General features: G+C 49.8%; 1 protein-coding gene across 6 annotated transcripts in view; it reads left to right on the top strand.

Moving 5' to 3' along the window:
• The first annotated feature begins 10837 nt into the window (after positions 1-10837).
• The window catches only part of PAX8 (paired box 8), a 39179-nt gene continuing 34814 nt past the window's right edge, over positions 10838-15202 (top strand). For 4 of the 6 annotated variants that reach the window (XM_081868494.1, XM_081868492.1, XM_081868493.1 and 1 more), the window contains exons 1-2: positions 10861-11040; positions 11212-11316. In XM_081868494.1, the coding sequence (XP_081724620.1) occupies positions 11037-11040; positions 11212-11316 (109 nt within the window). In that variant the 5' untranslated portion in view covers positions 10861-11036. Of the gene's footprint in view, positions 11041-11211; positions 11317-15202 lie in introns of all 6 variants that reach the window. The other 2 variants (XM_081868495.1, XM_081868496.1) reach the window with 2 other exon arrangements.

Genomic DNA, 15202 nt, shown 5'->3' with positions numbered 1-15202 from the left:
ACTCCGTGTCAGACACTTAAGGAAAGTTGAGTCACATATATTTGTAAATAAAGTTATATGGCTTTGGCAGAAATGTTAGAAGGAACTAGGTATAGATAGATTGTTAATGCATTAAAAGGGGAAAAAACTAGGTTACAATATGTTAAAATTAACTATAAGACAGAAAATAGATGAAGATGGAAAGGACTTGCTGAAATAGTTAATTGAAGTGGAATACAAAAAGGGAGGCGTTGAGGAAGTCAGTGAAACAAGTGTATGAAAGTTAAGATCGAAAATATTGGAAGTGTTTTTAATTGTTTTTGTTTTGTTTGGTTAATTTAATGTTTTATGTAGTGTTTTTGTTTTTGTTTCTGTTTTTCTATGTTTAACTTTTCTTTTTTCTTTTTGTAATTTCCAAAATCTTAATAATTTTTTTTTTTTTAAAGAGTCACGTATATTTGTAGAAAACTCGAATGTTCGAAACTGGCAAATGGTCAGCCATTAGTGAAAGATGTGACTTGCTTAGTCAGTGATGCTATAGCTGCCTTCCTGCCACATTTATCAGCTGAAAGGAATCGACTGCCAAGTCAATGTGTTGTTACGGACACACCCTCCCCCTCCCCCTCCTCCTCCTCCTCCTCCTTTTTTTTAAAACCACATTGCAATCTTTAACCCACCAAGAAAGTGCCTTTGAACCTGGGGGAGACTTCACTTTAGAAAATCCTAACCGTTAGGCAACTTCATCTTAGTGTTTATCGGGAAGGTAATGGTTAACTAAGGCCTGATGTTGCTGAGTCACAGAGCATAATTCATCAACCCAGATCTCTTTACCTGTCGAGACCTATCATATAAACATTAATACCGTCTGCTTAAACTGCTTAAATTCATCTGAAGCCCCACTGTCATCGAGTAACTGGGTGGGAGGGATTGAAGCTCCAGGGGCAAATGCCCCTTAATGCTGCTGCGTTGTCTGGGATCTGAGGGGCACTCCCCCCACCCACCCACAGGAATGATGTCGTGCAATGAAGAATGACAGGCCTGCTGCTGCAGTTCGATACAAACCCACTACGCACACAGAAGCTGCTGATCTACCTGTGCACACATTTCCAACTCATTCAGATACAGCCTTGTGTTCCGGAACCACAAACTGGCTTTTAAAAATTCCGCAGCACTTCCTTTCCTTTTGTTAACATTGCTGCTCCCACCTCACACCCAAACACCCCGAGATTCCAGTTTGAATATCGGGGCAAGTACTTTCCCTGACACACCTGAAGGGAATTAAGAGTAACCTCGTGTATTCGGATACCCAAAGAAAAGAACCATAGGAACACAGGGCACCAAAATGGCAGCCCAGAATTTCAAGAAACCCTTTCTCAAAGACTAAGTGGTTCTGAGCCTTGTCACTCACTGGCTGGTTTTCTCCAGCCACTCTGGGTGGCTTCCAACGGAATATTAAAATACAATAACCTATTAAACATTAAAAGCTTCCCTAAACAGGGCTGCCTTCAGATGTCTTCTAAAAGTCTGGTAGTTGTTTTTCTCTTTGACATCTGGTGGGAGGGCATTCCACAGGGCAGGTGCCACTACCGAGAAGGCCCTCTGCCTGGTTCCCTGTAACTTGGCTTCTCGCAGTGAGGGAACTGCCAGAAGGCCCTCGGAGCTGGACCTCAGTGTCTGGGCTGAACGATGGGGGTGGATACGCTCCTTCAGGTATACTGGACTGAAGCCATTTAGGGCCTTGGCGTAACTTAGGATGCCAGGGCTGTGGGAGGGGTGTCTTTACCTCCAGTAAGATGCCACAGAAGAGAAGACCCTGTCAGCCTGATGATTTCACCACAGAAATTTAGGTCATGCAAAGGAAGCGAGAGAGGAACAGCAGCTCATTTGCCTGCAGTTGTGGGGGACAGGGGAGATGGGACTGCTACCCTGCCAGCCCAACTGGGCCACCCAGGTGCTGATCAGCAGCTGGTCTTTGGCACTTTGCGGACTCTGTCTTTGTCCATATTGTTCGTGTTAAGTTGTGGGTGAACATATCAGACGACACAGCGATTCTTCAAACAGCTCTTGTTTATTCACAGGCCAGGCCAGAACTGAACTGAAGGGTTCAGTCAGCCTGCTTATATAGAGCTCCAGTACAATGTAACTGTAACAATTTTCTAAAACTATCCAATCACTGAATGTCACTTTTGATCCCTTATTTGCATAACTATCTACAGTATCCCCCTGCTGGCCCAGGGTGAGAACTTCAGTACATAACAGTTTGATTACAAACCCTGTGGGCAAAAGCAATGTTGCCCAAAGTCATTGTGACATCAGGTGATTGGCATCTAGCTGGCCTGCCCATTTGTCAAACTTGGCCCATGGGGTGGGGGAGAAAACAATCTGCCCCACCACCTAAACCCAGTCCCCCAACCTTGACCTACTGAGGTCAGCACCGGCCGGTGACCAGCAAGATCTTTCTTTTAATTATGTTGATAAAAATACAAACACTTCATGCCACTTTTTGGCTCTAACAAGACCTTCAGAGTGTTTTATATTTTTAAAAAACAAACCGTCAGATAACAAAAATCTCAAAAAAAAATAAATAGGAGAGATACCTTTGACACAATTTGGTCTCCTTTTTCTCCTTTATTGAAGAAGAACAAAATATTTTAATGCCATCATCGGCACATGACTAAAGGTGTTGGTGGCCCATCTAAGAGGGATCTTGGGCCTGGGCAGACCAGAGGTTGCCAAGGTGACTGGGGTGTTTGCAAGAGAGGTGACAGGGGAAAAGTGCCTTTAGTAAGGTGTGTTGGGAAGAAGGGGAGAAGAAAGACTATGATCCATCTTGGGCAGGCTGGCTGAAGGCTGGGTGAGAGAGATGCCTTTGACTCCAGTGCTCCATTGCTGCGGGGAAAAAGCCCTGCTTGATATGACCATGTCGTCAGATCTGGACTCCCTCCATGCAGACTGAAGGTGTAAATATGTGAATAAATCATATTTCTTAAAGCTACGGCGGTCTCCACTGCGTCTTCAATTCTCCAAAGGAGCACAGACTTTGGAGGAGTTCCTGGAACCCCCTGGAAGCTTGCTATCACTGGACAGAGAGTGTGGGTGGTGCCCAACATTTGTGAGGTGAGGATATATATAGCAAGAGTAAGAATTTGTTGTTGTTGTTGTTGTTATTTAAGGGATTTGAATTTAATTCTAAATTATATACCGGAAACGTGGGAGATTACAAGGGGTCAAAAAAATTGGATGTACCGTGCCATATTAGAAGCAAAAAAAACTTGTACTGATGAATTGGAAGAGCCGCAAAAAGATCCCATTGAGCACATGGATTGACAATATGGACAGACTAGTTACATACAAACGAATTGCATATCGACGCAAATTAAGAATGGATAAATATGAAGAAATCTGGAAGGAATACTTAAGAGATAAGGCGGAAAGTGGTGGGAAGTAGGGGGAGGAAAGGTGGGGAAATATTGTTAAAAAGGTGTAGTTATAGGTATATCAGTACTCAAATCTGAATTGTTAAATTGTGTTATTAGTGTTATTGTGGTTTTTGTTGTATGTGGTTTTTGTTGTTGCTGTTTGTGTTGAAAAAATGATTAAATAAATTAATTTTTAAAAAATAAAATAATCCCATTTCCGTCTCCTAAGGCATTAGTGAACTTTCCCAATTTGATGCCACCTGCAAATTTGATCAAAGACATTAAAAGCAAAAGATTTCTGTATTGCAAGGGGTTAGACTAGACGACCCTTGTGGTCCCTTCCAGTTCCACAGGTCTATGATTCTATGAACCACCAGGATAAGACAGAAGCTTGTGCCCCCCCACCCAGTCTATGCTGATGAAGAGCCACTACTGAGCACTTTTGGGGAGAGGAATGCCAACCAGCTACAAAACAAATAATAAATAAATAAATGCGAAATGCTTCTCTGTCTATCAAGATGTGGGCAATAAAGTTGCGTTCACACACTCTTACGGTCTCCCTGCATGATGGACACATCATGCAGACTGTATAAAATAATAGCAGAGGAGATCTGGCACATTCAGAATAGCTCATAGAATTTGCAGGGGCTGACAGCAGATATGACTAACAGACAACAGATTCCCCCCCCCCCCCCCGATGGCTAATGACTGAGGAATACAAACAGCAGCACGGAAAGTGAAGTTTAAGCAATGCAACCACCATTTCATGATCCACTGTGAGGGGGGTACGGACGGACAACATAACTAAAACTTTTACTTCATTGTACAAATCAAATGTTATCACAGAACATAAAGAGCATAATAGAAGCTGATGATGAGCTCACAGATGCCACAGGAATGTGCATAATTTGGGGAATATGCCGATTAATTCTGTGCCACGAGACTGGGGATGATACAAGCATGGTGGGCATCATTTTTGATCTCTACACCGGAGTCTATTTTACAGCTCACTGGAATTTGGTACAGCCCTTTTTATTTAAATGAGACCTTCCAAATTTAATTGGTGGTTGTTGTTGCTGCTGCTGCTGCAGCCCCTGGAAAGCTAAGCAGAGCTATTTAGTGTATTTAAAACGTTTGTATCTGCCATTTAGCTAAAAATGATCCCAATGCAGCTTACAAAAATTAGTTAGTAAGACTTGCAGTTGAAGTGGTGGATGTGTGAAAAAATGAAAAAAATATTGGGGTATGATATATAACAAAATGAAAAAACTATTTAAATACACTTTCCCAAAGAAACCAGAAGCATTTTTGCTAGGGATAACAGGGGATGAATTAAAAAAGGAAGATTACAAACTATTCATGTACGCAACGACCGCCGCTAGAATCTTAGTGGCTCAGAAATGGAAATCCCAAGAAATCCCAACTTTAATGGAGTGGCAGACAAAAATGTAGAATTGGCGAAATTGACTTATAAGATTCGGAACCAAAAAGAAGCAAAGTTCGAAAAGGATTGGAGTAAATTTGTTGAATATATACGGAGTAATGGTAAGAATTTAAAATCTGTAGCAGGATTAATGTAAATCTTGTGGTGTGGATGGAGTGTAAATAAGAAACTGTAAGAAAAGACTTGAGACATGAAAACCGTTGAAGGGATGGAAGGAAGTCCGGGCGCAATAAGGCGCAGGGTAAATAAGAAGACATGCAAATTTTTGAATGTAAGAGTATTTGTTTTATTTGTTGTTGTTACAAAAAAGCAATTAAAAAGTATTGGGGGGAAAAAAGAAAAGACTTGCAGTTGAAGAAGACACAAGGTAAAGAGAAGAGGAGGGAGAAATCCGGGTCAAGCAGCAGTTCTACCACAGTCATGCAGTCTGCACAGATTCTGGCCATGTAGGAGAACAATTCTCCCTGAAATTCCACCCCACTGGATCCAGGAGCAGAGCAGATGACCAAGGCCCGGCCAGGAGGACAGGGGTGCTCCTATCACACACTTCCTTCCTCAGACAGTTGGCAATGGCAGTAGGGCTCCTCACAAGAGAGGGCGTCATGGAATTGCCCTTTTTTTTCCCTGACATCGCTGATGGTTTGGTCTTAGCAAAGAGCAATCCCTTCCTGAAAGCACTCAGTCCAGCAGAGAAGGCACCAACACCCAGGCCACAAAGACAAGGCTGATCCTACCAAATGGTTATTTCCTAGACAACTGAGATAGTTAGGGGAAGCTTGCAAGGCAGTATGAACATAAGGGGATTCCCAGCTGATGAATTGTCTCAGCTGCAAGTGACAAGAAGGTTAGGCTCCTGTGGAATTTTGGCAACAGGGTGAGTAAGGCAGCAAACCCTCCTCCTTATTAATCTCACAAATCCCAAGTTTCCAAGTAATGTTTCTTCTTCTTCTTCTTCTTCTTCTTCTTCTTCTTCTTCTTCTTCTTCTTCTTCTTCTTCATCTTCTTCTTCTTCTTCATGGTTTTCAATTTTATAAAAAGGTAAAGGTACCCCTGCCCGTACGGGCCAGTCGTGTCCGACTCTAGGGTTGTGCGCCCATCTCACTTAAGAGGCCGGGGACCAGCGCTGTCCGGAGACACTTCTGGGTCACGTGGCCAGCGTGACGAAGCTGCTCTGGTGAGCCAGCGCAGCACACGGAAACGCCGTTTACCTTCCCGCCAGTAAGCGGTCCCTATTTATCTACTTGCACCCGGGGGTGCTTTCGAACTGCTAGGTTGGCAGGCGCTGGGACCGAGCAACGGAAGCGCACCCCGCCGCGGGGATTCGAACCGCCGACCTTTCGATCGGTAAGTCCTAGGCACTGAGGCTTTTACCCACAGCGCCACCCGCGTCCCTTCAATTTTATACATTTCAATAATTTTATAATCATTTTAACAATTCAAAACTTGACTCCCTTCCCCCTCTTTCTGTGGTTCCTTAAATTTATTTTTAATATTTTCTGCATATCCAAATTAAGTTAATTCACTCATTTATTCATCTACTTTAAATATATACTCTTATAAAACTGCAGGTTATTACAGTAATCCTGCCAATGTTCTTATCTGTTTACAATTTATTTGTAAATATTCAATAAACAATTTCCATTCTTTTATTTTAAAAAGTTTGTTATCTTGACTTCTGATTTTTCCGGTACGTTTCGCCATTTCTGCATATTCCATAAATTTTTGTATCCATTCTTCTTTTGCTGGGACTTCTTCTTCTTCTTTCCATTTTGGGGCGAGGAACATTCTTGCCGCTGTAGTCGCATACATGAATAAATTTCTGTACACTTTAGGTAGTTCTTTCCTTGTAATTCCCAAAAGTTTCGAAGTAATATAGCTTGGAATATATTACCTGGAATAGGTATGCAGGTAAAAAATAAATAAAACAGCAGGGGGTGGGGCTATATTCAGCATATTGTATAGAATGCCTCAAGGTTACCCTTGATTGCAATGCCATCAGCTGTTCTGTTCCTGTGGCTTAACCATTTCCTTATGCTCTTCATGCACCTGGTGGTATTACATTGCAGTTCTAACCAGTTATTTATTTATGTGAAAATATTTAGAGACTGGTGGCTTCAGGGAGACTTTAAACAGTGTTGGGGACAAAATAGTGCCCAGTGGAACCTCACAACACAAGCTCCAGGGAGTCAAAGCACACTCAGTGCTACTCTGGACTCGACAGCATAGGTAGGAATGAAACCACTACAGTCCAGTGCTTGTGATACCCACCTCGGGAGTATGCCAGAGTCAGTGGTACCCAAAACCACTGAGAGATTGAGTAAGGGCAACAGGGGCTCACTCCATCGCCCAACTTTTGATAAAGTTCATTCACGCAGTTCCCAAACCAGGCCTGACCCTCAAAATACCAGGCCACTCCCCTTTATCACACACACAGCCCAACAAGACAATGACAAAAATCCACCAACAGCATACAAATCAATATGGCCACCCCACTCACACATGAAAACAAAGACCACCAGTGGCGTAGCGTGGGTTGTCAGCACCCGGGGCAAGGCAAGTAATTTGCGCCCCTAACCCCTAACCTGCCGCCGCTGCCAGCTTCTTCTTGCTGCTGCCTGGGCTGGGGTATTTACGATAAGGCAGAGGTAGCCACGGCGGCGGCAGTGGGTCCGTGTCAGGTGATCTGAGGCGAGTTGCCGCTGGCGCTGCCGCCCAAACGATGCTGCTTGCCCGGAGGAGGAGGAGGGCAGAGAGGCGAGGAAAATGCAACATGGCCCAGCAGCTGCAGCAGCGGGGCTGTGAGGAGGGGCTGCCTGGCGCGCCCTCCGTGGCCCTGACGCGCGGGGACCACGGCGAGCGCTGAGACCCGCTGCCTGCCGGATGCCTTCAGCCTGGACGCGCGCACAGCTCGTCGGTTCTGCGAGACATGGGGCTCTGCTACAGCCTGCGCCTGAGGCTCTTTGGCGACTCCGGGGGCGGCGAGCGCCCCCCGCCAGATGTTGTGCCCGGTGCGGCCGGCCCCCCCTGCACCCCCCACGCTACGCCACTGAAGACCACCACAGCCAACCACAAATGAACAACCACACCCTAGGCCAACCCCAACCTCTCTCACCACCAAAGGAACACAAGCGAACAGCAGAGAACCTGCACAAGCAACGCTGACACCAAACCCTACATATATTAAATAAAATAGGAACATCGCCACCCGACCCCAACCCCACCCATCCTCCCCCCTCTCTCCCCCTTTTCTTCCTAATGTTTCAACAAATGAAACTGATTTGTAAAAATGTTACATGGAGGGGGGGGGACGAGAGAGAGACATTGCACATACTTTTGTAAATCAAGAAAATCTTTAATAAAAATACATTATAAAAAAACAAAAACCAGGCCACTCCTAAAGAAAGCTTCCCTGGACATCTTGGGTGGGAATAACTGCCAACCAATGGCAAATGCCTCCTTCTCAGGGAAGGTGTTGGAGGGACTAGCAGCGGGGTAGCTGCAAGGATCCTTGGATGACACAAAATACCATATTTTTCGCTCTATAGGACGCACTTTTCCCCTGCTGCGCTCCGGAGGCTTCGAGTTCCTTTTGCTGAAGCTTGTCGAGTTTCCCGGAGTGTGGAGTTATAGAGAGTCGAGTTTTCGGGGTTCTAATGTTGATCACATGACTCTAAAATACTTTTAAAAAACTTTAAAACTCACTAATTTTCATCTAAAATTTAGAAAACTTCCCGGGGCAGGACCCCGGTATGGGCCCCCCCAATATTTTTTATAAGTCGGCGCCCCTGGGCATGCAGTGCTTCTGGAGCTGGCTCTGGCACTGGAGGGCCAGGTAGCCTCAGTGGCTAGAAACACTTTTTTCCAGCTGTCCTGGTATGACAGCCATTCCTGGACTGGGAGACCTTGCTCAGGCATTAGTAAATTCAAGATTAAAGGGACCCCTGACCATTAGGTCCAGTTGTGGCCGACTCTGGGGTTGCAGCGCTCATCTCGCTTTATTGGCCAAGGGAGCCGGCATACAGCTTCCGGATCATGTGGCCAGCAGGACTAAGCCGCTTCTGGCGAACCAGAGCAGCCCACGGAAACGCCGTTTACCTTCCCGCCAGAGCGGTACCTATTTATCTACTTGCACTTTGACGTGCTTTCAAACTGCTAGGTTGGCAGGAGCTGGGACCGAACAACGGGATCTCACCCAGTTGCGGGGATTTGAACCGCCGACCTTTTGATCTGCAAATCCTAGGCTCTGTGGTTTAACCCACAGCGCCACCCACGTCCCTAATTCAAGATTAAATATGTGCCATGTGGTGCTTCCCTTTTGCTTGATCCAGAAAACGCAGCTAGGGCACAGCATATTCATTGTATTTACAGCAATTTATTGTAAATTCTTTAGAGGTTTTGTTACAATCAAATGGTACAGAAATTTTGCTTTTTTTCAACCCCCCCCCCCAAAAAAAACAGAGCTATTCTGCATTTCGTAGCACAGCCCTCCCCCTCCAGTGCTATGGCGATTTCGCTAAAAGTACCCTGGTCCATGTTGTGCTGTGTTATGTGACCTCACCTCATCTGCTGCCATTTCTCTCATCCTTTCTGTTCTGCAGACTTCACACTTATTATATTAAGCAGAATGGAGTGGTCCACCAGCTGGTGACAGCTGCAAAATAGTAGCTTGAGGGCAGCTGCTCAAAGGGTGGAGCCAAGCACAGACTGCGCCCCTGAGTCACACACCTCCACATACCAGAACGGAGCTACATGTGACTTGCTGCAGATCAGGGGCCCCAGACACCTAACTGACAACAGCTTCTTCTGGTTTCTAGAGGGAATCAGAAATCCTTTACTGATTCAGCAGATCTGTCAGCAATCTAGCAGTAGATCCTGATGGACTTTTGCCCCTCCTCACCAGGCGAGTTGGCCCCCATCAAGGATGCAGAAATTGTGCAATTCTGGCTCAGAGGGACGCGGGTGGCGCTGTGGGTTAAACCACAGAGCCTAGGACTTGCCGATCAGAAGGTTGGCGGTTTGAATCCCTGCAATGGGGTGAGCTCCCGTTGCTCGGTCCCAGCTCCTGCCAACCTAGCAGTTCAAAAGCATGTCAAAGTGCAAGTAGATAAATGGTACCGCTCCGGTGGGAAGGTAAACGGCGTTTCCATGTGCTGCTCTGGTTCGCCAGAAGCGGCTTAGTCATGCTGGCCACATGACCCGGAAGCTGTACGCCGGCTCCCTCGGCCAATAAAGTGAGATGAGCGCCCCAACCCCAGAGTTGGCCACGACTGGACGTAATGGTCAGGGGTCCCTTCATCTTTACCTTTTTACTCTGGCTCAGAGTGGCTAGGAGCTTACCTGCCTGTCTGCGATCTCCCCAGGCTGTTCTGGGCAGCCAACATCTCCTTGCCAGGAGCACAATGGAACCTCTGTCAGCAGACCATGAGACTCTTCATTCCAGGTTTGAGCCCTACGTTGGGTGAAAGATCCCTGCATTGCAGGGGGTTGGACAAGATGACCCTCGTCATCTTCCAACTCTACAATTCTACAGTTCTAGGTACGTGTCTCTGCTCCTCGCCCTTCCACTACCGGTGCCTGGAAACCCAGGGTGAGCCAGTGCAAGCAATACTGAGTGAGGTGGCTCCGTGTGTTATGCAAGGGCACATGTAGGCGTCCCACCGCAACAGGCACTCTCTGCTGCCCCAGCCTGGCCTGGGCTGGCTGTCAGTGGGGGCCACAGCTGGGCCTAGCAGTCCAGGCCAGGTAATGTGGATCCAGGAAGGAGTTCTCCCCACCAGGCCAGGCCAGGCCAAGCCTTGCTTTGCTTTCCTCCCCTCCTGCCTGGTTTCTTTCACAACAGCTCCTGAGCAGTTCTTTTTAACTCTTAAAAGCACTCAGCCATGACCCCCCTGCTTTCTCTCCCCCTCCAAAACCCCAGGCAGCCAATCCAGCGCCTCTTCGCTTGCCGAGGCAGAGCTGCGAGGGGGCTGTGTGGATAAAACCAGCTTGCCATGCCTCTTTTCCTGGGGACAAAACGGCCGGAGAAGCCGCCCAGGACCAGGAGCTCCTTTCTCCGGCTGGCCCCGGTGGAGGCGACCAGGTAAAGGGTCCTCCTGGGGCACCAGAGGCAGGAGACCCGCGCGGGGATGGGGTGGAGAGGTGCCAGGGCCACGCAGCTCCCCGGGGACCTTCTCAAATCCTAGGGTCGTCGAGAAATGGGTACTGGGGGCCCTTCCAAGAACCCTTGGCCCTCCTCGCCTTGGGTGCTTCCGAGGTCTGCTTACTGAAACACGCGCGTCCAAGTCAGGGCCGGCAGGTGCCCCGAAAAGTGCCCTTTGCTGGGGCGGCCCCCCACCTTTCCTCAGGCCGCTCTCGCTTTCTCTCCCCCAGCAGCAAGAGCAGGGCTTCGGATCCCTCCAGGAAAAGGACCCGGCGGCCTCTCGCCCGCCCCCCGACGAGCCGGCCAAGCCATGCCCCATAACTCCATCCGCTCAGGTAAGCTTTCCCGTGGCGGTGGGGCAGGGAGCAGGGTGGGAGGGAGTGGGGGAGCCACTCGCCCACTCCCAACCTGTAAGGCGGGTGAGAGAAGAGCCTCCCCCCCCGGCTGCATGCCTCCCACTCCCAACTGGCGCCCCAACTGCGCCCCCCCCCAGCTGGGCTGCCAGTCTCTTCCAGCCCCCTCGCCCCACGCGCGTTGGGGAAGGAGGTCCGGGAGGGCGACGCCGCGCACGAGAAGGCAGGGCATTCCCGGCCCTCCTGCGCGGAAGTTGCGCGCGCCCAAGGCCAGCCCGGGCGCCCCCCTGCCGCGGCCAGCCAGGCTTGCGGGGAGGGCCCACACAAGGGGGGCGGCTGAGCCCCATAGCTAGCAGCCCGAGCGAGTCGCTGGGCTCTCACCCGCCTCGCCAAGCGGGGCGCAAGAATCCGCCTCTGCGCTAGCCTTGGTCCGCTTGCGGAGGGAGGCAAAGGCGTCCTCTGTGGCCGGAGAGGGGGGGTCGCTCCTGACCGACTCGCCCCACCCAGGGGCACCGGAGAAAGCCTCCTCCAGCCCCTGCCCCACAAATGCACAAGCTTGGAGTGAAGGGCTCGCCTGCCCTTCAAACTCCCCTGGGCCTCCCACGTAGCCACCTCCAGATCCCCTGCTTTTTGGGGGGTGAAGCTGTTGCGCAAAGCAGCCGCTTCTTCACTCCATGTGGGGCTGAGCCCCGGGGCGGAGAGGGAGCTGGGCTGCTACACGAAGCGCACCTCCTTCTTCTCACCCTTGCAAAGTTTCGACGTGCGGGGAACGTGGATCGGGATCAGCGGGGTCTGGCGCGCCCCGCGCACACCTCTGAGCGCGCGGGGGGAGTCGCAGCCCGCCCACCTGGCCAGCACGGGGCCCCTTTTCCAAGTTGTCCAGACATTTGCGGGGTTGGAGGCAGAAAGGCCGCCGCGAGGCCTTTGCCGGCTGAGTGTCAGGTCTGTGGCTCGCTGGCCAACCAAGTGGGGCCAACGCAGTATTTTCGTTTCATCCTGAGCCGATATTCAACTGGGCTCCTAGTTGGTGCCCATTGGCGTAGGCAAGGTGCGGCAGGGGGGGTAGCTGCCCCTTAAATCAAGTAAATCAGTACATATACTTTACTAACTGAGGTTCTGCCCCCCAACATAAATCCTGGCTACGCCCATGCAGGTGCCCGAGATCTCCACTGGTCATCAATTTCCGTATTATTTGCATTTTCGTCTTCTCGGACTCGGAGAGCAACTATGAGATTTCTCAGGAGGCAGAGCGCGGGAGAATTGCCAGCGGTGGGTTGGAAAGAAAAGGGAAAATTTAGTTTCCGTTAGCGAGAAATTTGGATGTGGGGTATTGCTGCTTTTGCTGCACGGTTCGCCATTATTATTATTATTATTATTATTATTATTATTATTATTATTATTATTTGTTGTTGTTGTTGTTGTTGTTGTTGTTGTTGTTGTTGTTGTTGTTGTTGTTGTTGTTGTTGTACCCCACCAGTTGTGCAACCATTTAGGATTTTAGAGGTCAAAATTTTGCTTCTTTCTCGGCGCTACAAAAACTCTCAGGGTTGCCCCAATATGGCAACTCACTGCAGCATTGGGTCGCCCAGCTAATTCAGTGTCCGTTGCCCGCTGAGCAACACTTTTCCCCCCTAAAGAAGTTCATATTCGAGTGAATGCTGGGCCAGACATTACGTTTCAGAAAAAAGCAGGTTCAAAGGAGTCCAGCCGCTGCCACGTGTCGGCCTCTTCGGACTGAGGCGCGTCTGATCCCCTGAGTCAAGTCTCCAGCCCTTCCAGACTGGATCGCGGGGCGTTGCGAATCCCATCCACTCGGCTGCTTCGGGCCACGTGCTCCGGTTCGCGCGCTCGCCGGTGCTTCTTTCGAATCCGAAGCAAGTCCCGCTTCGCCCCGGGAGGCTTCTGGGCGGGCCGAGGCCCCCTCTCTCCCGTAGGGAGAAGCAGGGAGACCGGCGGCGGCTGGCAACGACGGGGCTCCGGGGCCTCCAGTGCCACCGCACCGGCTGCGAAGGGACCGGAGGGACGCTCCGTCCGGCCCGCCACGTCGGTTTTGCAGTCCCAGGCCTGCCTTCTCGTTGACCATCGCTCCGTCCCGCCCCACCTCCCTTCTCTTTCAAGGGCTCCCTTTTTTCCTTTCCCCCAAACAAGGAGGGCCCTCGAGGCGTCCGCTTCCATCTCCAAAATTCCGTCTCACAATTTCAGCGGCCGTTTTCTTGGAGACGTAAAAGCATAAGAAGTGCCTGCATTCTGGATCCGGCCAGAGGCCCATCAAGTCCAGCATCGTATTCTGGCAGAGAAACCCGCCGGCAGGATTCGACCACAAGCGACCTCTCCCTTGCTGCGCTTTCTAGCAGCTGGCATTCGGAATAATTTCTGCCTCCAACTGACCCAAACGATCTCGTCCCACTCGGAATATTTCTGCATGAAGGAAACGCTCAGGCGGAGCCCTTTTGCAGACCTAGCTTGGCCACAGCGGAAGTAAAATCAATCGATCAATTCAATAAATATATAACAAGATCATCTGAATGGTCCCCGCTGTCCACGTCGAAGTCTCCTATGAAGACTGTCGGTATATTGCAGGAGTTCTTATGGCGCATTTTTCCGCCACACAGTCCCAAGCGCTCCTTCTGCCCCAGGCGCAAACGGGGCATTTGTACAAGATTCTCGCTGCGGCATCCGGACAACCCTAACATCTCTTCAAGACCTCGGCAACCCCCTTGCAGAGGAGACGGATCCGTCCCCGGGGCTCGGGTCTTTAGCTGGGCTCGGCCGCTCCCAGGTCCAAGGGGCGGGAAGGCGCTGGTGGGACTGGGAGCGAGGCGCAACCCTTTTATTTTGGATTGGTCTCGTCGTGTTTCTCTCGCGGGCCTCGCAAGCAGCTTGAATGAAAAGGTGCCCGGTGTTTCCGTCTTCCTCTGAGGCAACCTCTGCACCCAAAATGGTTCAATGACAAAATAAATAAAAGAGCCGACATAAAATGGGGAGGCTGCGTCGCCCTCTTGCCTCGACAGCGACCACCTTCAGGCTCCTGTCTGCCGCCCTTCGGGTTCTGACAAGATTCGGCTTTTCCAGAACCTCTGGTGACATAGGTGCCAACTTCGTGGGGCCCTGGGTGCCCGAGCACCCACAAAATTCTCCATGAAGGGACCGGGCACACACAGATTTCGGTGCCAGGGTACCCATGGTCCCAGGCACCGACGGTCGCGGGGCCAAGATTGGCACTCCTGTCTGGTGATGACCGGCGCGCTGGAGCGAATTTGCTTTTCTGACTTTTAAGACGGAGTCGAACACGTCTTGATTCCATCCCATGTTGGAATAAGGAGGGAGCAAATGCCCTCGGAAGTCCGTGGCGCCAGATCCACTGCCTTTATTTATTTGTTTATTTATACAACTGGCAAAGAGGGAATGTGAGCGAAACTTGTCAAAGAGCAACAGGCGCGGCTACTGTGCTCGTAGAGCCATCACCTTGCCAACAAAGGTCCGTATAGTTAAAGCTATGGTTTTCCCAGTCGTGATGTATGGAAGTGAGAGCTGGACCATAAAGAAGGCTGATCGCCGAAGAACTGATGCTTTTGAATTCTGGTGCTGGAGGAGACTCTTGAGAGTCCCATGGACTGCAAGAAGATCCAACCTCTCCATTCTGAAGGAAATCAGCCCTGAGTGCTCACTGGAAGGACAGATCCTGAAGCTGAGGCTCCAATACTTTGGCCACCTCATGAGAAGAGAAGACTCCCTGGAAAAGACCTTGATGTTGGGAAAGATGGAGGGCGCAAGGAGAAGGGGACGACAGAGGACGAGATGGTGGGACAGTGTTCTCGAAGCTACTAGCATGAGTTTGACCAAACTGCGGGAGGCAGTGGAAGACAGG

This window comes from Podarcis erhardii (assembly GCF_964252035.2).
Source record: "Podarcis erhardii genome assembly, chromosome: 7".
In the NCBI taxonomy this organism is placed as follows: domain Eukaryota; kingdom Metazoa; phylum Chordata; class Lepidosauria; order Squamata; family Lacertidae; genus Podarcis; species Podarcis erhardii.
This window is presented reverse-complemented; position numbering and strand designations above follow the sequence as displayed.